Below are 24,297 nucleotides of genomic sequence, written 5' to 3'. Positions count from 1 at the left end.
GGTAGAAAGCCTGGGAGGGCACCAAGGGACCCCCTTGGCTGTGTGTAGTAAGGAAAGGAAAAAGACCAAAGACTGGCCCTGCAGAGCCAGACAGAAGACAACTGCAGGCTTGGGTCACATTGGACACATTTCTGTGTAGAAATCCAGCAGCTGGAGAAGCAAGGCTGAGCACAGAGATCCGATGCCCACGAGCCACCCAAGCAGCAGAGGTATCTGCCTGCTTCACAGACCTCAGTTGGGCAACTTCCCCACACAGGCTGCCCTTGGGTGTCCCAGGGATGTGCAAGAAGAGGGGAAGGGCCTCCAGAGCCTGCAGGCATGGGCAGCTCTTCCATGGCCTTGGGAAAGGCCTCCCCATTGCAGCCAGCTCCCACTGCCCAGCTCTGCCATCACACTGGGCTGGACTGATGCCTCCCATCAGCAGCAGCTCTGTGGAGGGCATGTGCTCCCCATTCCAAACACACACACACTTCACAGATCAGAGGTAAAAGACTTTATTATCCCATGGGTTTTTCCTAAGAAGTAAGATTCCCACCAGACAAAATATACAAAGCATCTTATGTTTTCTTTCTAGACAACTGCATTCTCATCCTATGGAACAGTGACCACATTAGTTAACCCCAAAGAACCAAGGTTTGTCCTTACAGCTGCGGGATTGCACAGTTAGCATATCCAGTGACCAGTTAAATCATGCAGAACCAGAGGGGAGGGCAAGAGGCCTGTATGGTCACCTGAGTGCAGGCTCAGGCTTCTAGAAATGAAGAGAAACACAGGGCTTAAATTTACCAGTGGCTTCCATTAAGTGAACCAATTCTCTGACCCACTTCTTGTCATCCTCTTGGCAATTAAAGGCTGGGGCTAGCAGCAAGTTATTGCTGGGAAAACACAATGCTAGAAAGTAAATACCCATCTGGCAGTGGGAAATTTTCCACACCAACCTGCAGGAAATGCATGTAATTCTTCGCTTTACATCAAGCTTAAAGCAGAATTAGACCAAAGCGTCCTCCTCTACTTGACAGAAATTAATGTTTATAGCTGACTATATTTATATAAAATAATAAATACTCAGTCTCTAAGGACCTACTAATTCCTATTGCATTACATGACCATCCTGAGATCCTGTTTTGTTTTCACATAACTAACTCATAGAATTAACACTCAAAAGTTTAAAATATTTTAACTTTGCTTTTTGGTTCTGCTGAGTTAATGATTGTGCTTGCATTTACTTTATCCTTCCTCTTCCAAAACAACAAGCTCATTTCAACAGATGGTGAACGAGTCCAGATTTGCTGGAAACCAATTAACACAAATGTGCCAAGTTGAAACTCACCCCATTCTTTCAAGCCAAAAAACTGCCTGCATTTCAAGAACCTAATTAGTTTTAACTATATTTATGGAACAGAGGGAAGAATATTTAATTACTCTGCAATTCTTCTGTCTGACGATCAATAGAAATGCAGTTTTGTTCAAGCAGTTTCTCTGCAGTATATTGATCAGCTGAATCTTGCCTTGTATCAGTATCTGTACTCCACTGGTGCCTGCAGATAATGTGATACACAGCTGGATTACAGTGATTACTATCAAAACAGCTTTCACTGGAGGAACGACACAAGAATACACACTGTTAAAAGATTTGAAAAACCTGCTTCTTCACTTGTCAGTAGCTACCAGTTCTGCTGCTGACACCACCTTCCCTCTGCTGTGCTCTCAAACTGCCCTGTCTCTAGCCTCACAACTATTCCTTTCCTAAGTGCACCTGGTTTAGGTCATTACTTCAGCACCAAAATGGAAATCCTCCTGTTGTGCGTACACCCTCTGTCCTAGTGCCAAGGCAGCCTCAGAGCAATACCCCAGCCTGAAACTGCTCAGCCAGGAAAAGAACACCTATTTCCAGCATTCTTATTTCTCAGTCATCCCTTCTACCCAAACCTGCTCCCAAAAGAGATTTCCATCCTGTGGTGTGGAAGGAGCTGCATCTACCCCCAGATATCTTTGAGCACTGTGTAAATTTAAGCCCAGAAAATGTCTTGGGTAGGTAGTAGGGAAGAAAAGGCCACAAAGGACCCCAGAGGTTAGAGCTGCACAAGCTGGGGGAAGTATAAAAAGTAGCCAGATTACCATGTCTAAAGAGAGGGCTGAGAGCATGTGTGTGCAAGCAAAGCCAAGGAAGGTTACATCTGGAGAGTGGCTTCATGACTTTTGGCAGATAACAGTTTCAACCACAAAAGTGTTTTCAAAGTGACGAATGCGATGACAGTTTCCAGCCTCCCGTCGACTGATACCTAAAGTGATGAAAGAGAGGAGAGAGGTGAATCAACAAATGATAATCTGTAAGAACCAAAGCAAGGAGGGGAAGGAAAGTAGATGAGATGCAGCTTCTGAACACTGAAATACAGGGACAACACAGCCCATATGGAAAGCAGCATTATCTGCCTTTGGAAGAATTAACAATTTTCTCTAGGATATAGTCCTGCAGTAAGAGCTGTCATGGGCTGAAGGAGTCACCTGGAAACAGCTGGTTTCAGCTGACAGCATCTCAGTCTTATCTCAGGGACCAGAAAGCCTCAAGAAATCAGCAGAAGCCACAGGCTGGTACAGAGCACAGCCCTGTATGCAGCCAAGAAGTGTTTAAAATAGCCACTTCCTCTCTGGCTGTTTGTATCCCTGCCTGCCTGATCCCACTGTGGCCTCAGCCTTGGGTAATGCTTCCCCATGCCCTTCAAATGCGAGTCCTCAGCTCTGGGCAGCTCTTCCCCCTGACAGCAAACTCGTGGTGCCCCAATGACAAGCAGGACCGTGCCAGGGCTCCATGGGAGCAACAAACTGTATGCCAGCAGCTCCTCCACGTCAGTGCAGCTCCCACTGGGAAAGCACCAGCAGCTACAGCCATGGGCACCTCGGCACCCTGCAGCTTCCCCAGAGATCCAAACCCAACTGACTGTAGGACCACGTTCCAGGTGAGCCTTTAAGTATACCTTAAAAGCAAATTAATACAAATACCAATATTAAAGAGTATTTTGCAGCAATGTTACCATTTTAATATAAGGTACATATTGCTGATTTCCATGAAATCATTTTTACACACTCCAATGTTCCCTCTTCACACCATTTTCCATAGTATTAGGAACTTAATTAATTAAAGGCAATTTGCAGATTTAATCTGCTCTTAATGGCTGCCACTGAGTCGGGTGCCTTCATTAAGAATATTTTCCAAACAGTTCCCAACAGCATTGCTATTAGTTCAGTCCCAGGAGCTCATGTGTAAATGAATTGCTGGCTCCTGCAACCATTTTTGCAAAGTTTCTATCAGGCTGATGGACAACACAAGCACACCAATTTGCAGCAGCATCCTGAAGCTGGGTTTCCATCAGCTGGATGGGAAATACCTCAAGGGAAACCCCAGAGGGAAACCCCACTGGCCATGAAGAGGCCAGCATGGCTGCACCAGCCACAGCAGGGCTGTGATGTAGAGTGAGGGGACGGGGCAGAGCTGTGATGTGGGGTGAAGAGATGGGGCAGGGCTGTGATGTGGGGTGACGAGGATGAGACAGGGCTGTGATGTGGGGTGAAGAGAATGGGGCAGAGCTGTGATGTGGGGTGAAGAGAATGGGGCAGAGCTGTGATGTGGGGTGAAGAGAATGGGGCAGAGCTGTGATGTGGGGTGAGGAGAATGGGGCAGAGCTGTGATGTGGGATGACGAGGATGAGACAAGGCTGTGATGTGGGGTGAGGAGGACAGAGCAGGGCTGTGATGTGGGGTTAGGAGATGGGGCAGGGCTGTGATGTGGGGTGAGAAGGACAGAACAAGGCTGTGATGTGGGGTGAGGAGGACAGAGCGGGCTGTGATGTGGGGTGAGGAGATGGGCAGGGCTGTGATGTGGGGTGAGGAGATGGGGCAGGGCTGTGATACAGGCTGAAGAGGACAGAGCAGGCTCTCACGTCGGCGGGCGCCGCGCCGCCGCAGTCGGTACGTCTCCTTGCCGCTGCACAGGCGGTAGATGAAGGAGCCCAGCTGCTCCATGTCACTGACGTGCTCCGTGGCAATCATCTCCTCCTGGATTATGTACGTCTGAGGCAGGTATGTCCCCTTCTGAAAGGACAGAGTTTCCACCAAAATAAGGCACAAACATTGCCACAATCTCCTCCCTCAATGCAACTGTTTCACACAGAGCACCACGGACAACCAAACTGAAGAAAATTCAGTCACTGTTGGAAGGCTCTACTTACTGAGGCCAGTTAACACGTGCCCTTGTCCTTGCAGGAAACTGTCCCTTTCTACTAGCACACTGAACACAAACCACATTAGATCCAAAAATGGAATGTGCACATAAGGGGTGAAGTCAGTGTAGGATCAACCCTGTTATAAACTGACCCAAATTTCAGAGCAGGATGCCCAAAACTGTAATTCTAGGAGTACAACAAACCCATCTGGAGCGAAATAAAAGCTTACCCAAAATTCCACGAACTCCACTGAAATATGCATTCTACATTTACTCCAAAAGGCTAAACCCAAAACCACCAGCCCAGCTCAGATTCCCCTCTCCCCTCTGGTCCATTCAGCACAGCCACAATGATGTCCTGCCCTTACTGCCCACAGGAATGGGGACTAGAGATGGGCCATGGGCACCACATTCAGAGAAGACCTGAGCTCTCCACGCACCTCCATAGCCCCAGGAGTGTCTGGGGCAGTGACATCCCTGTTGTTGGGGTAGAGGCCACTATGAAGACCAGGGTGATGAGTCAGGTGTCATGGCAGAAAGCTACCAGTAGATGGAAAAAATGGGGTTTCTATGTGCCCCCCAGAGATGGAGGTCACATCTTTCCATGGGAAAGAGTTCAGCTCAGCACTGGAGATTCTCTGCAAGCTCATTTCCCGGTGCTCAGGGCATCTTTCATGTTTGGACATCGCTGTAGCAACAGACAGCTGCATAACAAGTGCAGCTTGGGCCAGGGGGCACTTGTGAGTAGATGCTAACTAGATCATGAAGCAAAGCAACACCTCTGGTCCCCTTTCCTTAAGCAGAGTCAAAGAAATAAAAGAACTGTCAGACACTGGGGCCAAGGTAAGCATACTCAAGGTGAAAAACAAGCAATAGCAGCACCATTTCAAACATCACCTCTTCTGTTTCCCAGGACTGCTTATCTCCACAGAGACATACCTGGAAACATACTACCTTAACTCAGTGCTGTGATGCTGGGCTGGCACAGCCAGGTGGATCAATAGGGCTGTCCTCTAACACTGCAGGATTAGACAATTAGTGCCAGTTTGTACTGCACTAACACAACAGTTCTGCAAGAAATGCCATTATTGATTCTCAGGGGGAGAAGGCAGTGGGGCTGTGAGATATGGGCAGTTCCTGGCAGGGGCTGTCATGGCGACAGCCAGAGCTGGGGCTCAGGATGTGCCATACCCTTGGCCTGGAGGAGAGGACTCAGAGACACAGACATGAGACACAAGCCAGTTTCTTCGCAGTCTCAGACTGTCTCTATTTCCACAGAAATACATGTGGCAGGTGAAGGGGGAATTACCACTCCTCCATCGCAGGACTGTGCAACAAGGGCAATACCTTCAAGTCTCTGCCAAGAACTTCAGCAAGCTAAAGCTCTGAGCATCTTGCACTCTGCAAGAGATGTGGATCATCCATCATTTAACTGGGTCACCTCCAATCTCCTGCTGCTGCATGGGGGGAGCATCCCTCCATCCTTTTATGTCAGACACTGATGCAGGCCTGGTCACTGAACTGTCACAGCTGTACAGAATAAAGCCTGAAAGAAACAGGCACAGGGCACACGGCAGCCACTCTGCAAAGGGGCACCCTGCCACCAGGCTGGCCGAGAGGAAAAGAGCAAAGGAGGTTCCCCAACTCCCTGTGCTGCCCCGGTTTGCTGGAGCAAACCACTGGTGTTATCTGCTGACTGTGATCTGATTCTAGAAACAGGACTGCAGTCACTAAACAGGTCCAAAACTAAATTTTCTGCTGGGAATTAGTCTCATTTATTAGGGACTTGGCTGCATTCAGAGATGCAGAGAAGGCAAAAGTCTCCAAGTCCAAGGACCAACAAAGCTCAGAATCCAAAAAGCAGCACTCTTGAGCAGTGGGGAAGTCATAAGGTCATAAAGATCTTCCCTGCAGCAGGAAGAAACTTGAGCTTTCTGTCTGACCAGCGAGGCCCTCCTGCATGAGGCCATGAAGATCACAGGCCCACAGGATCACAGCTGGGGAGGGACCTCAGGACTTTATCCCATCTGGTCTTGAAAACCTTCAAGAATTTCAAGGAGGCTGCACAACCTCCCTGGGCACCCTGTTCCATTGCTTCACTGTCCTTGTGGTGAAAAACTTTTTCTGAGCCCCAAACCAAGCTAACCACTTTAAAACAGTATCTCTAAGGTACAGGTTAAAGCCTTCACAGACAGACTGGACACCCGTCTCAACAATCAGGAGGTTATTTAAACCCACATCTACTTTGGGCTCTTCAAGCATGTAAGGCCACTTTAATTGTCTTGTTATCCTTTTTTTAAATTCAATAACTGCATAATTTTCACTGACTGTGAGTTTATATCTGTTATTTTAGGATGTGACCAGCACTCCTAATCTCCCAGTTGTTTTCTCTCAGCTTGTGCAATCCTGTCTTTCCATTTCCCTCTGCCCCGGGCACTGGTCACCTGCCACTGTCAGAAGCTGTGACAGCTCTGGAGCAAGTTGTAAGTAAATGTGTGTTGTACCCCAGCGGGGCTCCCAGCACATTTGCCAAACAGTCGCAGTGCATGAAACTGTGAGGACTGCTGGAAACAAACCAGGAGTTTGACAGGGACTGGAGATCAGGCATCTCTCCAGGCATAACTGTTTGCCTCTGAGCCTTAACTGCTGCAAAGTTCACCACACTGCACATAGCAGGAAGTGAGCAAAGGGAATTTAAGAAAGAGTAAGCAGTAGATTGTCTTTTTTTTCCCTTTCTTTTAAACAGATCCTCACAGGAGTGCTAATAGACCCAAGCTCAGTGCCTTGATTTACCTACAGAAGACTGAGACAGATATGTACTTTTTGGCAGTCTGAAAAATCCTGTGCTTTTTTTCCTGCTGAGAAGATTAAATAGTATTCTATTTTGAGATGGCTGCTTTCAGCAGCCCAGGCTTCTGAACTGAACAAAATCGCTGGTACTAAACCATATTAATGCTGGCTGTGAGCACAACTGCATGAGCCCAAGCCTGGTACAGGGAGGGCAGCAGAGATTCCCCCCCAAGAAGGTGAATGCTGAATGCCTGTTCCTCCCCAAGGGACGCTGAGAGCTCTGCAATTGGCAAACCACAATGCAAACCACAGGAGGGTGACAGGAATTTTTTTCTTTTTTATCCTTGATTCCTACAATCAGCAAACACAAGAGGGAAGGAATCTGCTGCTTCTCTGTGTCTCCCTGGTCAGGCTGATCATGATGCTAGCCTTACTGTGCCGTCTGCACAACCACTATTTCAGCTGAACCTGCTGAAGCCTTCACTCTACATGAGGACTCAGGGCCAAGTCTTACTTTCCCAGACAGCAGTTTTGCCTTCCCAGGAGCTGCCAGCTGGCACCCCAGAGCCAAGTCAAGGAAAGCATGCAGAACAAGCAGGGCTGCAGCTGTACCTTCACATTGACCAGCAGCTCCCACAGGTTGCGAGGAGGCATCACGATGGTGGTGTTGAGCTCGATGACGTAGCACTTGTCCAGCGTTATGTCATGGTACGCTGTCAGACCCTGCGTTCCAAGCACAGGAATTACACTCCTGAACCTGAACAGTGAACTGGCACTGGGAAAATGGCTGAGAGGGAATTCAGGGAAGACAGGAAACTGTGTTAAACAAACCTCCCTACCAAGCAAGCAGAGAGGGTTGGAAAAATCCAGAGAGGGCCTTGGGCAGGAGGACAGCTCAGGAATGGACCATGTGACAACAGTGACAGTGCAAGGCCATGAACACAGACCTGGTGCACCCAGCTCAGCCCCATGCTGTGCCCCCAAGGGCCCCAGGAGCTCCTTACTCGCTGGAAATCGTGGATGATGTCCGCAGGGTCACTCCCTCCAAACTGGGGCACCGGGACATTGATTTGCTCGTAGTTCTCTTCAATGTAGATCTTGACATCTTCATGCAGCTCCAGCTGCCCTTTGAAGGGCGAGTACAGTGAGTCTTCGTACAGGACACCACAGTGGAACACGCTCTCGCGGGGAAGCTGTGGGGACAGATTAGGCAGGGGCACAACACACACACCCCCAACAGCTACAGCAAACACGGGCAGGAATGTACCCCTGCTGGGTAAAACATTCATCAGATGCTTGAAGATATTTTAAGATCAATCTTTTTACCAGCAAAGATTCTTGGTGAACCTAGTGCAAACTACCCTTGTGAAATGATCCCACCTCACTTGATGCTAGCCAGGTCCACAGGAAATAAAGAATTCCCTGCCGGCTTTCATGAGGAGTAATTCAGAAAGGCAGACTGACTGCCTGCAAGCTCTTCTATTTCCTCACCAGGCTGTTCACATCCCTCCATAGCCACGGCTTCCAGTAACTGCATTTCTCTACAGAAGCTTGGGTTGAGCAGAGCATCGTTTCTAGATGCCCTTGTAGCTTGGAGTGGCAAATGCAGCAAAACAAAGTGGATTCACCTCACAGCAAAACAGGAGCTGCTGCCCTCTGAGCAACCTGGGAGGTGTCCCTGCCAGGGCTTCCGTCAGGGCCAGCTTCTCCTAGGGAAGTGCCTCCACCTAAAGCCTTGTGACAGATAATCTCACCTGGGACAGGGCTGTGTGTGAGTGGGGAGCAACCCTGGGGCTGTCACAGCATTTCCAGGTCGGGTGTAAATGACAGTGGGTAATAAAGCACTAATGATTCTCGAAACAAATGAATTTGACAGCAAGGAAACTTATGGACAAAAGGAGTACATAAAAAGACTCTTCTGCTGAGTGGGTAAGTGCTGGCTGCAGAGATGAAGGCAGCAGCAGTCCTGGGAGAACTCACTCACTAATGGCCACTCCATAGCACGACGAAGGCTCTTGTGCAAATCACTGCTGGGGGGTTTCTTGGCTAAACAGTCAGCAAGCCAGAGCTCAGCAGTTTCCTCCTTAAAAAGCAGCTCTGCCCTGCCTCATTCCCTGTGTTCTGACCCTCCACAGTGCTGCCAGCCCAGTGCCTTGGCCAGGCCAGGCTAGGCTTTTCAAAGACTATGTCGAAGAAAAAGTGCTGAATTTAACGGAGTTTGAGGGCTCACTTTCTACATCATCTCCCACTTAGTTCTTACATTTCTGCTTGCTTTATTAATAGCAGCACCTATTTTTGTCACACCTACAGAGTTTTTCTGTTCTAGAGCCTACAAAATGCACTGCAAAAAGCTGTTCCCTTGCCTCTACCCGCCCTGTTCTCTCCAGGCTTGTTCTCCCCTCACAAGCCATGCTTTCAGACTGCCGTACCCCAGACAGCAGGGATGTGGGTTTAAAAGGTACAACTGACAGGATATTTTTATGCAGTTAAAAAGAAAGCAAAACAAAGCCATAAGGGAAGGGGAAGGTTTCTGGAAGGCCCTTCCTGACATTGGGGATGGAGGCCAACCTGAGGATACCACATAAGAAATGCCTCATCTCCAGTACCCAGTAGCCTGGCTCCTGAGTTACCACAGTGCAGGACAACAAAAATCAGCAGCACCTCTCCCAAAGGTGGTCTGGCTGCTCAGGCTAATGGAGCCAGAAGTGCTTCCCCAAGTCACTCCTACCTGGGTGATGAAGAAGTATCTGTACACGTACATCGAGGCAAAGACCAGCCCCAGCAGCAGCACGAGGAGGCCCATGGTCAGGTAGCACACTCCGCTGAGCGACGAGCGGCGGCCCTGCGCCGCGGGCCCCGGCTCCTCCTGCGGGACACAACCACGGCACTGTCAGCCACTGCTCCAGGGCACCTGCACCCTGCTCCTGCACCCCAGGGCTGCTCCAGGGCACCTGCACCCCGCTCCTCCATCCCCAGGGCTGCTCCAGGGCACCTGCACCCTGCTCCTGCACCCCAAAAGTGCTCCAGGGCACCTGCACCCTGCTGCTGCACCCCAGGGCTGCTCCAGGGCACCTGCACCCTGCTCCTCCGTCCAAAGAGGCTGTGCTGTGCAATGAACAGGGCAGGCACTGCCCTGCAAAGCTACTTCACACCTGGCAGCAGTAGAACACTTCTTGTGCATTTTGCCTCCCTTACCCCAGACACATAAACTACATGCATTATATACATATATAGTTATATATATTTAAAAAAATGCGGGTGTGCATGTGTGTGAACATACAGAGACATATAGATCATCAGCTTCCCACCAATTGTTTAGAACAAAGACAAACTTTCTTTTAGTAGGAGATACAGACTGACCAAAAATAAAAAATAAAATCAGGAATTAAGAGGTTTTGGCTACTGAATGTAACAGCATTTATGTATTTGTAGTCGAAATTTTTGTTGAAATGCTGCCACTCATGGCAGAATTTCTCATTGGAAATTTTTGTGATGGGAATTACTGGTCCTAGAGAGGTACCTCCTGGCCCTGCTGGGGTGAGCTGACACAAACAGATGGCACTAAACCCAACTTCATTTTCAAGCACATTGCAGCACAGCTCCCAGGAAAATGGACAGAGCATCAAAGGAAACATACCTGTCCTTTTCAGAGTGCTGCCCAGTCTATACAGACAGTAGCCAGCTCACTTTGTCACAGCCCTGAAAACAGAGGGCAGTGCAAAGACAGGGTTACCTTCTGGAGACAGCTCATCCCAACCTATGATGCTCTTGTTTTCACTACCAAAATAACCCTTCAAAATGTTAAGCAGGACGATGTAAGGCCTTTCAGCAGCAGATGAAAGAAGCTGGTTCAGAGATGCCCCAGTTTCCACACAGAAGAGCTGAAAGCTGCCCTCAGCTGAGCAGGCAGGCAGGAGAGAGGCACCAGGGAGGGCTCTTGCAGATTAACTCCCTCTGTGCAGTTTGTGATCTGATGTGTTTGACTACACAGACAATCTCTCCACAGCTAATTGGAGACTGCTACAAACAGGAGCAGCAGACTGAAAAGCACACATCAGCCACTCATTTCTAAGGTTCCTCACTTCTTAAAGGAAAAGATGCTTCTCCAGGATAACATGGCCAAGACCCACAGGGGGGTGCCAGTGCTGAAGCCCCAATGGGAGAGGCCCCTGGGCCCCTGCCACCCTCTGGTGGTGTTTACTGCCCAGCTGGCAGTAAACACCTCCTTCCCCTTTCCCTACCTTGGAGCAGCCCTTGCAAGAGCAGCAGTTCAGTGCCAGGCTTGGAGGCACCATTCCTCCCCGAGACTAGGACACCCCAGCGTCACTGAGGCACCCGTGGGGACGCAGCCAGGTGGGGATTCACCTGAGCTCCACTGAGATGCAGGAAGAGAGCCAGGAGCCTGCAGCCCCTCTCCTACCTGCTCACCCCCAGCCAACGGAGACTTACAGATACTGACTTCTTTATTCCTAGCCACATTCAGCCTGATAGCTGCCAAGACCAAATTGCTTTGGGAGAGCTACAGTTCCAGCACACCTCCAGAAGAAATTAATCTACATTTATTTCTCCTTCATCCCAGGTGCTGAAAGACCCACAGCACCTCGATTCACTGCCAGCTCCCTGCACTGAAGGATCACTGTAATCAGTTTGCTGTTGTTCCTCCAGCAAATAAAGGGATGAGCATATCACCTTTTCCCTCTCCTTCTGCACACAACGGGCAGCAACTCTGACAAGCCACAAAGAACAGAAAAAAAAAATTCACATTACTAGAGGAAGTTTAAAGGCTCTCTAACATGAACTGCGAGGACAAGAAAGTCATGCTGGATGTCAAGTGTTTCACAAAAACAGCTTTCCCCAGACACTTGTCATCACAGAAAGAGTGCAGACAGGAGGGGTGAAGAGGAAGGAGGAGACCTCCTGACACTGAAGCAAGGCTGAGAAGATGTTTAATGCTCTGCAAGTGAACCATATCCGAAAGGTGCCAGGTTGCTGTGGCGGCTAATGCACTGCTGCTCCCGCCAGTGCTGACTCCAGGGAGGGCTTGGAGAGGCTTCACGAGGACACAGCAACTCAAAAGGCAAAAAAAAAATATACTCCTACTAAAATAAAAGCTGTGTTTGAAAAATGGTAGGGAAAGGAAATAAGCCCTCAATGGTTTCCTACTTGCTATGGCAGCTCTGTCTTCTTTGCATGACCAAAGACACTGAGACATCCCACCCCTTACTGCCACAGATGAGTTCTGCTCCCTACAAAACATTTCTGGCTTCAGGAAAATGCTTGAGCCTTGTGTTGTGGGAGAAGGTGGGAGTAGCAAAGCAGAGCTTTGCTCTGGAAGAAGTTTTTAAACAAACCCCCCAAATTCTGAGGGAGGAAAGAAAAAAAAATCAACAGCAACCATTCTGATGAAGCAGCAATTTAGACAGTGAGGTTAAAAATGCAGCCAGCCAGGCCAAGGGAAACAGCACAGTCCTGCAAAACACTGCATAAAAGTCACCTGGAAAAACCTGACTAAAACTGTGTCTCCATCTCCCAGTCCAGCAGATGGTGAGGCCACCAGCCTTTATCACTATGAATAAATGACAATTTAAAAGCAGCTACATCAGTCTGCACCTCAGCTTGGGCTGGAGGCATCCCCAGTGCTGAGAGCCCACGGATGGAGCAGTGCACAGCCTGCTCTAACAGCTCTTCACTCAGGATAACTGAACTGCCACAGCCTGGAAAAACCCAGGCAGCTTGTTCCACAGGCTGTTGTCCTGCTCATGCTACTACACATCTCCTTTCCCATAGGACCCCCACTCCCTCCAGTACAATTGTTTACAAATAGGGTACTCTAAAAACCAGAAAATCCATCACAGCTGATGTCCATCTCTTCTTGCCTAGGAATGCCTGGCTCCCCAGCAAGGGGAGAATCAGACTTGGCAGCAGAGTTTTCCTGAAGACCAGTTCATGTCTTCAAGGTGTGCAGTTCCAAAAGAAAAAAATCAAAATATTGACACACAAAAATGCTGTACATTCACCAGATGTTTAAGGATATTCTAGAGAATTCATTAAGCAGACATACTGCTTGCAGCAAGTCACCCTATTAATTTTCTGCCTTGATCAAGCTTGGGGATTTTTTGGTCAAGAGGAATGGAAAAGGTTGGAGTTAAAACTATCCCTGGGCAGAGGCAGGGACAGGTATTTCAGCTGAGTAAATGGGCTTTCCTCTTTTCCTTGTTTTAAACACAATATTCCAAGAGCTGGACATACTTTGCACAAAAATGAACATAAGGCCCGTTCTCTCCTTCATGGGCTGAGCAGAGGACAAACATTCATTTGCTTCTCCATGAAAGGACAGAAGGAAAAGCAACAGCAGGGACAGAAGGGCAGCATGTCCATGGTCCAGGCACTACAGATGTGCACGTGGGGAGGATCACACACAAACACATCCACAGCTCTGCAGAGCATCCCACTGCCACTCACACAGTGATCCCTCCTTTGCTCTCTTTTCCTTGGCAGTGCCACTTTGCTGACCCTACAGAAAGGGCTGGGCCAGCTCCCTTTCCAGTGGACCATTTCAGAAGAGGCAATGGGTAGAGCTCCTTACACTCTGAAACCCAAGGGGAAGGCACAGCTCACTCTTCCCCTGCACGGGCAGTGGGGGAAAAGCATGCACCTGCCACAAAGAGCACCTGCACATCTTGGGGTTTTGCTTGGAATTGTCCTGCTAATCCTTCACTCCACTGGGAAGAGTCAGAGACAGCTCCAGGGACAAGCCTGAGCTCCCAGACATGCTGACTCTGCTGCAGTGTGTAGGCATGATTGCTTTCAGACACTCAACCCAGCGCCCGGCAGCAGACAGGATATTGGAATACAAAAAGGAATTTATTTCCTTGGACAAAACAGGCTTTTCACTATGATTCAGTGCCCTGCCAGCTTATGGGGTCAGCACAGGAACAGATCACAGGCAGCAGATAGGAAAGGATGGAGGCATGATACAGACCATGGGGTAGAAGAGGCTTGAAAGTAGCCTGAGGAGTGGGGAAAAGTCCTAATTCAGTCTTTGTGGACTTTCTTTGGAATTTCAGGTCTTGCTGAGGACATGATGAAAATGGCTGATGTCCTGTTATCCCTGTTTGGTACTGAGTGGTGAAGGAGCAGTTCTCCTACAAGGAGGTGGTGGACAGAAGCCTGGCTGGCTGGGCACAATGTCTGGCCCAAGGTTTGGAAATCAAGTTCAAAGGACACCTCCCGGGCACCTGTGGTTGAACCAATCTCCCCACACCCCCGAGCCTCTGGACACAGCACTGGAGGAGCTGTTCACAAGAACCATACCTGGTGAGATGCTGCCTTTGGAATTTCTCATTAATACAGGAGAAGGTTATAAAAATAGAAATGTGACATTATTGCTCCTTCATCGCCCATGTCTTGCTGAAGATGACAGAAGTGAGAAAATTAAAGGTGCAGTGTCACTCCTCGATCCCTTCCTGAGTTGCACATTGCCTTGGCAGAGATGGGCTCAGCTCATGGCCCTTTTCTGCTTCTTGAGCTTTGGAAACAGCTCTGAGTCCTCCACAAATCCTTTTTCCTGCATTTCTGAAGCACATGGGTTTCAAATCTTTCATTTTAGGTGTATCGGGGCCTGACAAACTGGGGACAGAGATTGGCAAGTGTCTAAATATACACACCCAACAGGAAAAGAAGCGTGGGGCGACTACAAATAGTAGATGTGATTTTGATGACTGACAAGTGAGAAGAGAAATGCAATGCAAAGGGATGCAGTTTGGAGAGCACTGCCATCTAAAATACATTATTGCTCTCTCGGACGCTGTTCAAGGGAGCAGCAGCCTGAGCTCTCAATGTTTGAAGCACTGACATAACTGCAGACACTGCCATGGCTTCCTCAAAGGATGCAGGCTCCAAACTTAAGAAATCCTCATCAGAACAATCTAACTTACCCTGCTGCTCACTCATTTCTGGTAGCCAAAGGCCAGTATGGACTATGGGAAAAGAAAGAAAGAAATCAGTTCAAGGTTGCTACCTCCAGCACATCAAGCCCCATATTCACAGCACAATCAGCTACTGCTTTACAAAACATAAGGCCTTGCAATGGTGGCACCTCCACTGATTTCAAGTGCAAAAACCCCACAGCTGATTGCTGGAAAATGGCAGTGCTGCCTCTTACAGAAGGTGTAAGCTGGAAGGGACTGAGCTCTCCTCTGATGGGATGGTTTAGCTTTGAGTGTCCCCTCTTGGGAAAGTGACCCCCATGCCTGTACCAAGAGCCTGCTCTTTCTGCACGTGAAGCAAAGCCCTCTTATCCACCCACCCCACTGCCAGCACCCCCAATACCACAGGTGCTGGGCACTGCTGGCACTCACTGCTGGCACTCACTGCTGCTCCCCTGCTCCAGGAGAAACACTGCAGAGTTTGTGGGATAAGCTGAAGGGTGAAGAAATCCAGAGCTGCCTCCCAAAGACAACCATGTCTGTACTCAGGAGTTCCAACAGTGGGGAGCTCAGTGGTGGAGAGCCCTCAGGGAAGGCCAGAGCAGGCTGGGTGGGCAGGCAGGCTCCAGACAGGAGCACCTGCCAAGCCCTGCAGAAGGGAGGTGAGAGACTACACACAGGAAAAAGGCAGACAAAGGGAGACAAGAAGAGGGAGAGGAACAGAGAGAGAAAATATCACAGCAAAGGCATCCTGGCACCCATCAAAGCATCCCCAACACTCCAAAGAAGGCTCCTGTGCCAGATGAACAAAAAATGAGTCCTGTCCTCAAGAGCAGTTATGTCTGGAGAGAGGAGAGGAAGCAAAATGAAAATACCAGGTGAGCTCACAGGGGAAGACTGCCTGAGGAACTGCCCTGGCTGAGAGGGGTCAAAGCTCTGCACTAGCAGAGAGAGGTATCTCAAGGAACCCACCCATGGAAGGAGAGTCCTTCCAGGCTGAAGGGCATTTCTGATGCCCTAGGTTAGAAAAGGAAACATGTACATGCAGACAGAGAGGAAAACACACACACATATATATAAAAATATATATATGGCACACAGTTTCCAAGGCAACCAAAATCCCTGCTCACAGTCCTTGAGCAGTGCTTGCACTGGCCACCCAACAGCATTTCCACAGAGAGCACAACTGATGACTTGTGGACACAAAAATGCCTGGAAGCAAGAAAACCCCAAAAGCAAGCCTTTACTTAAGAGACTATTACAGCTGAAGGCAAAGAAGTTGCAATAAATGAATCTAATCACACCTTTGAGTGACACCACAGCACGTGACTAGCAACAAAGCCACCTGCCTCAGGAGTCACTTCACAGTGCTGGAAATTAGAATATCAAAACCAACCACTGGCTAATTAAAACCCCCAGCTTTGTTGCTATATGACAAAGACAGCAGGATGTTAAAAATGCAGCCTAGCATGTGGGAGCTCCTAAGCACTCAGTGATCATATTTTCCTTCTCCCTCATCGGCAAGAGAGAAATAAAATCTCTTCTTTTCTCCTTTTTTCATCCCTTTCTGGAACAAAGGCACTGTTTCTCCTCCCTCTTTGCACAGGGGTGAGGAATTAATTTCCACATTTTTTTATTTTGTTTTTTTTGGCAGAGGCACAATAACGTCCAGCTGGAATGATTCCAGCCTCCCTCTCCTTTTTCCCAGGAGTACAACCATTCAGAGCATTAGCAGAGCCAACAAAGCCCCTGCTAAAAACAAGGCTGTTCTTACCACGCTCGCAGCTGAAGCCCTGAGCATCACGTTGAACAGAGAGGCAGGCAGAGAGAAAATAAACAGCTGTGACAAAGTGGCAAAAAATATCCCAGCTTGGGCATTTAACAGCCTGACTGCCAAAATACTGATTCTGATAAACACAGCCTGATTCCCACTGCAATGATGGGGAAAATCAGTCCCTGCCACAGAGCAGCTCCAACACCACAGCTAAAAGGCTCTGGAGCACCTGGGCAGACCTCACCAGGGAGAGGAAGGAGCCAGCACAGCCATGTGAAGGCCATGGGCTGTTTAGGGTTCTCTTACAAAAGACTCCCTGAAGTGGGAGGTGGCATTAAAAGAATGGGAATCTTCTCCGGGAGAAGAATGGAGGTTAAACTTTGGGTCACAAAACCTCTCTAGAGCAATGAAAGGCAAAAGGCAGCTCAAGCAAGAGCGAGGCAGAGCAGCTGCTCTGGGAATGGAGGAAGCTCTTAAAACTCAGAGATTGGCAAATTTAAAGAGAGCCTTGACTCAAGGTAAAGACATATGCAGGTGGGCAGACACCTGACTCCTTAAAAGACCTCTCACAAATGCCAAAAATATTCAAGAACACTGCGAAACTGAGGTAAGGAACTGCCAACAGCTTTCAGCTTTCTCTTGGTGTAGTCGAGTCTTCCTTCTCCTCCCAGGTGAAGGGAAGAGGAGCTGCTACCAAAACCAGTCTGTTTGCTTCTACCGTCATGCATGGCCTGGAAGAAGCAAGCCAGGAGCCCGGGTCCTCACCAAAGTGCTGAGCTGTCCCTCAGGACTCACGCCCCTTTTCCCAGACTGCAATTGTACAACTGCTCCCATGTAAAACAAACCCACCTACCAACCCAGGCAAGTGCCCTGGGCACAAGCCAAGAGAGACAGAGGCTGATTTTGCAAGAGGTGTGAAGGATTTGGTGCTGTGGCAATGCATCTAAAGCAGGAAATATAACAGGGCGAAGACACATAAAAGGTTTCACATGATTTTACCCGAAGTTTTTCACCTCTAGTGATGCCTTTGGATGCTAATGAAGTACCAGAGCAGAGCAGAGCTGAGCCCAGAACTCACCTGGACACTGCCACTGGGCTCTCACACTGCTTCCCCCAGAAAGCTCCATGTCTGGAGAGCTTTTGGGTGTGTACAATTTAAAGTCACAGTACCCACCTCAGAGCTTACCAGTAAAGCCAGGCAGAGATGGTCAAATCAGCCATTCTGGATCGCACCAAGAGCAAGCCAAGTGCTGCTGATCTGACTATGGCAAATGAAGCCAGCACTGTCCCTCCTCACTCTTCCTCTAGATGTGACTGGTTCCCAAAAAAAGAGAAGAAAGGACACAAAGGACACAGCCATGCCCAGCATCACTCAAGGTCCTGCCTTCTGTTGGTTCTGCAGACAAGAGGGGCAGTCACAGCCAGAAACTTGCACCGATCACTCCGAGCAGAGGGGAGGAGTCCAGCATCTCCTGGAGGGCAAGTTCAATCATCTTCAAGGAACCAGACTTCAGGTTAGAGCATCTGCTTCTTCCCTGAAAATCAGGACTTGCACAGTGTCACACCATAAAATGAAGTCACTGCTCCCTTCTGGAACACTGACAGCTATTATCTCTTCTCCCAGCAACAGCATAGAAAAACTCTAACAGTCAATGCTACATTTGAAAATTCACCAGAAAGAAGAGGTGTCTAGTTTAACAGCAAGAGAGAGGAGGCAAATTTACCCTTCTCTTTGTTGCTCAAACTGACTTCAAAGGTAGGGCATGGCACCAAGGAAGACAACTCTGCAAAGCAAGTGCAGAGAGATGAGTGAAAAAACCCAGCACCCTCACACTGTCCTCCCTCAAATGGTAACACTGGCAATAAAAAAACACCCCAACCATTCCTAAGTTCTCACACATCGCTTGGGAAGAAAATACATGTCTACAAGTGAAAATGCCTTCTCCATCTCCTGTAAACTTTGTAATGAGCAAAAACATTTGGTAGCACAAAATCAGGAACTGCAGAGTGGCACACAAGGACACATCCTCCCATCTCTCCAGACCTGGCTGCAGTGCTCTGCTGGATGCAGCTCCCTTCCTCTGGGCTTCTGTCCCATACTTACTTTTGGTTCATTTGTGCCCTTTGAAACTCTTCTTTTTAAAGGTATTTCTTGGTTTTCTGTGTTTTGCCAAAAAAATCTCACCAGAAACACTGTGCCCAAAGCGGGTAAACGCAACAGGCTCTTCCCAGGTGAAAAGCTCCTCCATGCAAAGCCAGGCTGGCTCCAGCTCTTCCCCAGCTTTGGGAGAACACACACCTCTAGACAGATATTTCCAGTTCCTCTGTTTCCAGTTCTTCAGTCTACATCTCTTTGGTGAAAGACAGCGACATGTTTCAAAATTCAGTTGCATTTATAATGTTTCTGGTTGGAATAGACACTCACAGTCCTAATCCCTCTGCCAGTTTTAGCCAGATCCTTTGTCATGCTCAGCTGGAATATCAAATATTCATGTCTGGAGTCCAATAAGACACTGAAGTCTAGTATTTCATTAGAGCAGACCCTGCAAGGATCCACAGACCTTTTTTTTTTTTTTTTTTTTCAATTAGGACCGTTTCCTCTGCTTCCAAGGCATCTTCAAACCACAGAGAACCAAAACCAAATGACAGTGCTTCTCTTTAAGCTGACAACTCCATATAGGCCACAAAAAGAAGTCATCACTTCAGCCCACGTGGTTATAAGAGGGTTGGGCAAAGACCAGGAATAACCTCCTGTTACAGAAGGCTGTTTCTTAAAATCGTAATCTACCATATTCAGGTCCCTAAGCCTGAACATGGTGAAAGCCCCCACAGCTCGAGAGCCTCAAGCCTGGACTCAAGCCTGCGAACATGTCAATGAGCACAATCAATCCACACTGCTGCCAGCAAGTTTTCCCTTCCTCTCTCTGAAGGGAGAGAGGCAAATTTACAGCTTGCTTTGTGAAAAAGCCTCTTTAGAAGGCTCTTCCTCACATCCCCTTCCCTCGCCATCTGTCTCCGACCTTACAACATTCTGCAAAGAAGTCGCTCACAAAACCCAACATTGCACTGGCACGGCAGAGTCCAGAGGCTGATGTGACTCTGCCTAAAGTGCCCAAAGAGCCGCTGCCCCTCCACCTGCCCCGTGAGCTGGAACCAGCTCTGGAGCATCACTGCTCAACTGATGCACCAAACCCCTGGGAGAGCCAGAAGTGGAATTGCTGTCGTGCTGCCACCATGCAGCACTGATCCTCTTGGGCTTGCTCGGCTAAGTTCAAAGCATTGTCAGCTCACCATGCCCAGCTGAGCATCAGGAAAGGCAGGAGGGCAAGGACACAGCACCAGCCCCAGCAGTGAGGCACTACTTGCCTGCTTAAGAGCTCCACATCCACAGCTGACTTGCTCATCCCTGGGGAGATGTGCTCCTCACAGGGAACACAGAGCTCCTGGGCAGCTCTTGGGCAGCAAAGGGGCCCTCAGGGAACGTGCTCCTCACATGTTTCCAGGCTTTGCCCCACTATTTCTGCCAAACAGGGCAACCATGCTGGGGGTGGGAGCTGTGGCAACAAGGAGGAGGCTGGGGCAGCTCAGCCATCAGCTGAGGAGCTGAGGCACCCACCAGACAGAGGTCCTGAGGTGCAGCTACAGAGACCACACAGACATGGAAGGGTTGGATGGATCGAGTGCCAGGCAGCAAGGAGCTCCTTGTGGGAAACTTCTCCTCACAACCAGGAAGGGTGTAATCCAAAGAGCACTGAGTCTTGTCCAGACTTTGGGAATGCAGATGGGATGAAAGGCACAAAATCAAAGCCTCGTATGATTGCAACCAACCAAGAGCAAAGCATCAGTCATGCCCTGCAGACACCATTGTATGCACCCTGGAAAGCCCCTCGCAGTCCCTGGGCCTGTGAGCCACTGCCAAGGTGTTTCAGCAGGCTCACCAGGCCCGTGGATATGGAGAGAGCTCTCCCAGTCCTGCCTGGCCCATAAAGCTCTTCTCTCCCATCAGGCAGACCTGAGCAAACACTGCCCTGCCTTTCTCGCTCTCCCTTCCAGTGACAAACAGGACTGCAGGAGCTATTTCCCTTCCCAGAGGCAGGACAAGAGGTCTCTGTGAAAGCAGCCCCTGGATCACGCAGATGTGTTCCCACCACCTGCAAACCCCCAGACACCAGCCTGTGCTGCAGTGCTGGCTGTGAGGCACAATTCCCCAGCCAGCAGCACCAAGTGCTGGGCACAGCCCTCGGCCAGGGGCAGCCAAAGTCCACTCTGGATTGAGAGAGGGCTGAGAGGTGCTTCTGCCCTCCAGTACTTTCATCTACACCAGGTGAGGCAGAAGGTTTTAATGAAACCCCTTCTCCTCTGATTCTCATGCTGTCTCTGCCAAATAATGAGCAATTATTAGTGGGGTGCACAAGGGATCAAAAACACCTCCCCAAAAACCCAACCCACATTTTGACCAGAGAGCTCCAGCCATCAGTTTTATTTGGTTCCTGATTTCAACATCCATCACAATCACAATGAGCACATTTCTCAGAGCAGTTAGACACAACCTATATATTTGTTTCCATTTCAGATTGCAAATATGAAGTTCAATGAAAACTCATTGAATACTATTTTGCATCTGAAAAAAACATTTTCCAGTGAACACAACGGATTATTTTGCTGGCTGCATAACCTCGAGCTGCCTCCTGCTCAAGGCCACTACAGCCCCACAGTTCCCAGTAATGATGAGACTGTTTCTTCTATAAGCTGTTAAAATCTTGCAACAGTCTCAAAATTATGTGGATTTTTCTGACAGGAGTTTAAATTGCATATTCTTCCCGATTCAAGCCAAGCTGTGCAGGGAAGAAACAAAGCTCAGCACATGCAGGCTTGCTGTCACGACTCCTCACCTACTACTTTTCAGGCCACATTAGCATCACAGACATCTCTCTGCCTGCTGCATCTTTGCATTCACCCAGCACCTGCCAAAATTCACGGGCTGCGGAAGCTGCCGTTGAATCATTTCCCAGCTCTGGCTCCTATCACTGGGATTGAAGTTATGAGATCAAAGAGAACAGGAATGCAGAGCATCTTGTTTGCATGTCACCAATGCCATTTTGCTGCGAGGCAGCTAGAGAAAGACACACACAGACAGAAATTATTGGCAGCAGGAGTATGGCAAGAAAGCCTGGCTAAGGAAAGACCAACACCACAAGCTGGGTGTTTTACAAAGGTAAAGGTCCAGCTAAGCCCAAGCACACCAAAGAATCCACTGGTGTAGTCTGAAAAACACAATCAGGAAAATGCCACCTGATGTCAGTGGATGTGCTGCTCCCTAGATGTCGTCATGCCACACAGGCTCACTGTAACCCACTTCATGGGTCTCGTGCTGATGTTCTTACATGTCTGTCTGCTGGAATCAAGAGACTGTTGAAGAGTCTTTGTTCTAAATTCATGTTTTTAAGTTCCTTTGTAGCTCACAAGGGTGAGCTTAAAAGAACACCACCATGCCTCCCAGGAGTCAGAGAAAGGCCCAAGGCAACGAAAAACCACGAAATTTATTATTTGCTACCTAAGCCAATTTCATATATCTGGCAGGACCTGAATCAGAATAATTTTGATTTCTGGGATCTGGTAGCACTAATGATAAAAAAAAGGTGCAGTTACTTTATTACTTTTTAAACTCTTTTTCTCACAGTGCTCATGAGAAATAGATAGATCCTGCCTGAACTCACACAGGATCAACAGAAGAACTGAGTTTCTGGCTGTGGAAAGCTGGTTTAATGACAAGATGAGCTGGAAGTCCAATGTGATAGTCAGCTTCCAGAGTTGAATATTAGAGGCAGGAAGAAAACTAGCACCCTCGTTTGTAATTAGGAAATACAGTTGGGAAATGACCAAGAAGTCACAGTCAGCCACGTTCCCCCAGGTCCCTGCAGAGCTCCTTGGTGTGAGGTTAACAGATGAAATCACAACAGACTGAGCACAGCCAGACCCTGGCAGCACAGCCAAGAGCTGCAAGCACATCATGTGTGATGGTAGAGATCATCATGGTGTGACTCCCTGAACTCTGCACAACAGAGCAATCTCCTGAAGCTCTTGCTGCAAAGCATTTCTCCAGGGCAATTCCCACTTTTTTGGTGAGGTAGACAAGGAGGAACACTCTGCAGTGCTTCAGGAACAGAGCAAAACCACAGCTCCCATATTGTTTTTTGAGTCAGAGAGATGCTAGGGTTCAGTAAATGATCAGACCACATGCACAGCCTAGGGATTTGTGAGGAATACAGGAATACATTTAGGATTTCTCCTCTGAAATGGAAGTGCTGTAATAATGCAGAGTTGTTGCTGTGGGTCAGGCGTAGCTCAGGACAACACCCTCCCAGTACACAGTGTGGAATTCACCCCGCAGGTCCACCCTCGCAGCAGGACTGGCAAGTGGGGTTCTCTCCTTGCACCGGAGAGTTCAGAAACACGCAGCTCCTGCCAAGCACCACAGTGGCTGGGTCACTGTGTGTGCTGTGAGGGGCACCGGCCGGACCAGCCCTGGTACGTGCCCGGCGCTGCCCGACAGCGCCCGGCCACGGCTCACACAGCTCGGGAGCGACACATGCGACTCTGCCCAGCCCCGGCCCCTGTTCTGTATCTGCCATGGATGTTCCAGTGCCTTCGTTCCCCTTGTGCCCGCAGGGATCCCAGCCCCTGCAGGCATGAGCACTTGTTCCCCCTTCTCCCCGAAGCCAGCAGAGCAACTCCGCATCAACTCCCATCTGCAGAGCATCTAGAGCTGTGTGCTCTTAGCCCCTTGCTTCTCATCTTGCTCCGGCACCATCTGCTTTCCTCCTCCTGCCTCTTCCCCGTGCCAACCCGAAGCCTTCAGAGATGTTCGGATTTGAAATGCGCCCATGTATGACCAATCCGAAATTACATTCCCGCAGGCTAAACCCCCGAAGGGATGAGTCCTGCTGCCGCTGTGTGCGCTGGACATTCACTGTCGTGCCCAGGGACGGCTGCCGCTGCCCTGCCCCATCCCCTCCCCGCTCCTCTAAACTTCGGGTGCCCACCGAGCCCCCGAAGCCGCCGCTAAAGCCGGACACTAGTGCCGGTGCCTGCCCGAAGCCGCGCCGCACCGCCCGCAGCCCTCGCCCCCGCCCCACTCACGGCGCCCGGGGGCAGCAGCACGGCGCCCGCCACCCCATCGCCCCCCGCCGCCTTCTCCTTCTCCTTGTCCGGCTTGAGCGCCGCGGGCGGCTGCTGGACGCCGATCTTCACCATGGCCCCGCTCCGCCGCCGCCGCCGGCCCCGGCACCGCCCCGGGGAGGGGCCGCGCCGCGCCCGCCCTCAGCGCGCCGAGCCCCCGGCGGGCACCGGGCCCTCAGAGCCGCCCCGGGCACCGAGCACCGGCCCCTCAGAGCCGCCCCCGGGCACCGAGCACCGGCCCCTCAGAGCCGCCCCGGGCACCGAGCACCGGGCCCTCAGAGCCGCCCCGGGCACCGAGCACCGGGCCCTCAGAGCCGCCCCCGGGCACCGGGCACCGGGCCCTCAGAGCCGCCCCGGGCACCGAGCACCGGCCCCTCAGAGCCGCCCCCGGGCACTGGGCACCGGCC

At 49.8% G+C, this 24,297-nt stretch overlaps 1 protein-coding gene across 1 annotated transcript; it reads right to left on the bottom strand.

The window, feature by feature from the left end:
* Positions 1 to 478: 478 nt before the first annotated feature.
* Positions 479 to 24,008, bottom strand: ITM2C (integral membrane protein 2C). Its single transcript, XM_066326012.1, has 6 exons — positions 23,852 to 24,008; positions 9,738 to 9,875; positions 8,014 to 8,202; positions 7,622 to 7,732; positions 3,939 to 4,089; positions 479 to 2,282 (listed from the first exon to the last, which is right to left on the bottom strand). Exons 1-6 carry the CDS (start codon positions 23,963 to 23,965, stop codon positions 2,191 to 2,193), a joined length of 795 nt encoding a protein of 264 aa, XP_066182109.1. The 5' UTR covers positions 23,966 to 24,008; the 3' UTR covers positions 479 to 2,190.
* Between the last annotated feature and the right edge of the window lie 289 nt (positions 24,009 to 24,297).

This window comes from Sylvia atricapilla, chromosome 10 (genome assembly GCF_009819655.1).
Source record: "Sylvia atricapilla isolate bSylAtr1 chromosome 10, bSylAtr1.pri, whole genome shotgun sequence".
Classification (NCBI taxonomy): Eukaryota; Metazoa; Chordata; class Aves; order Passeriformes; family Sylviidae; genus Sylvia; species Sylvia atricapilla.
This window is presented reverse-complemented; position numbering and strand designations above follow the sequence as displayed.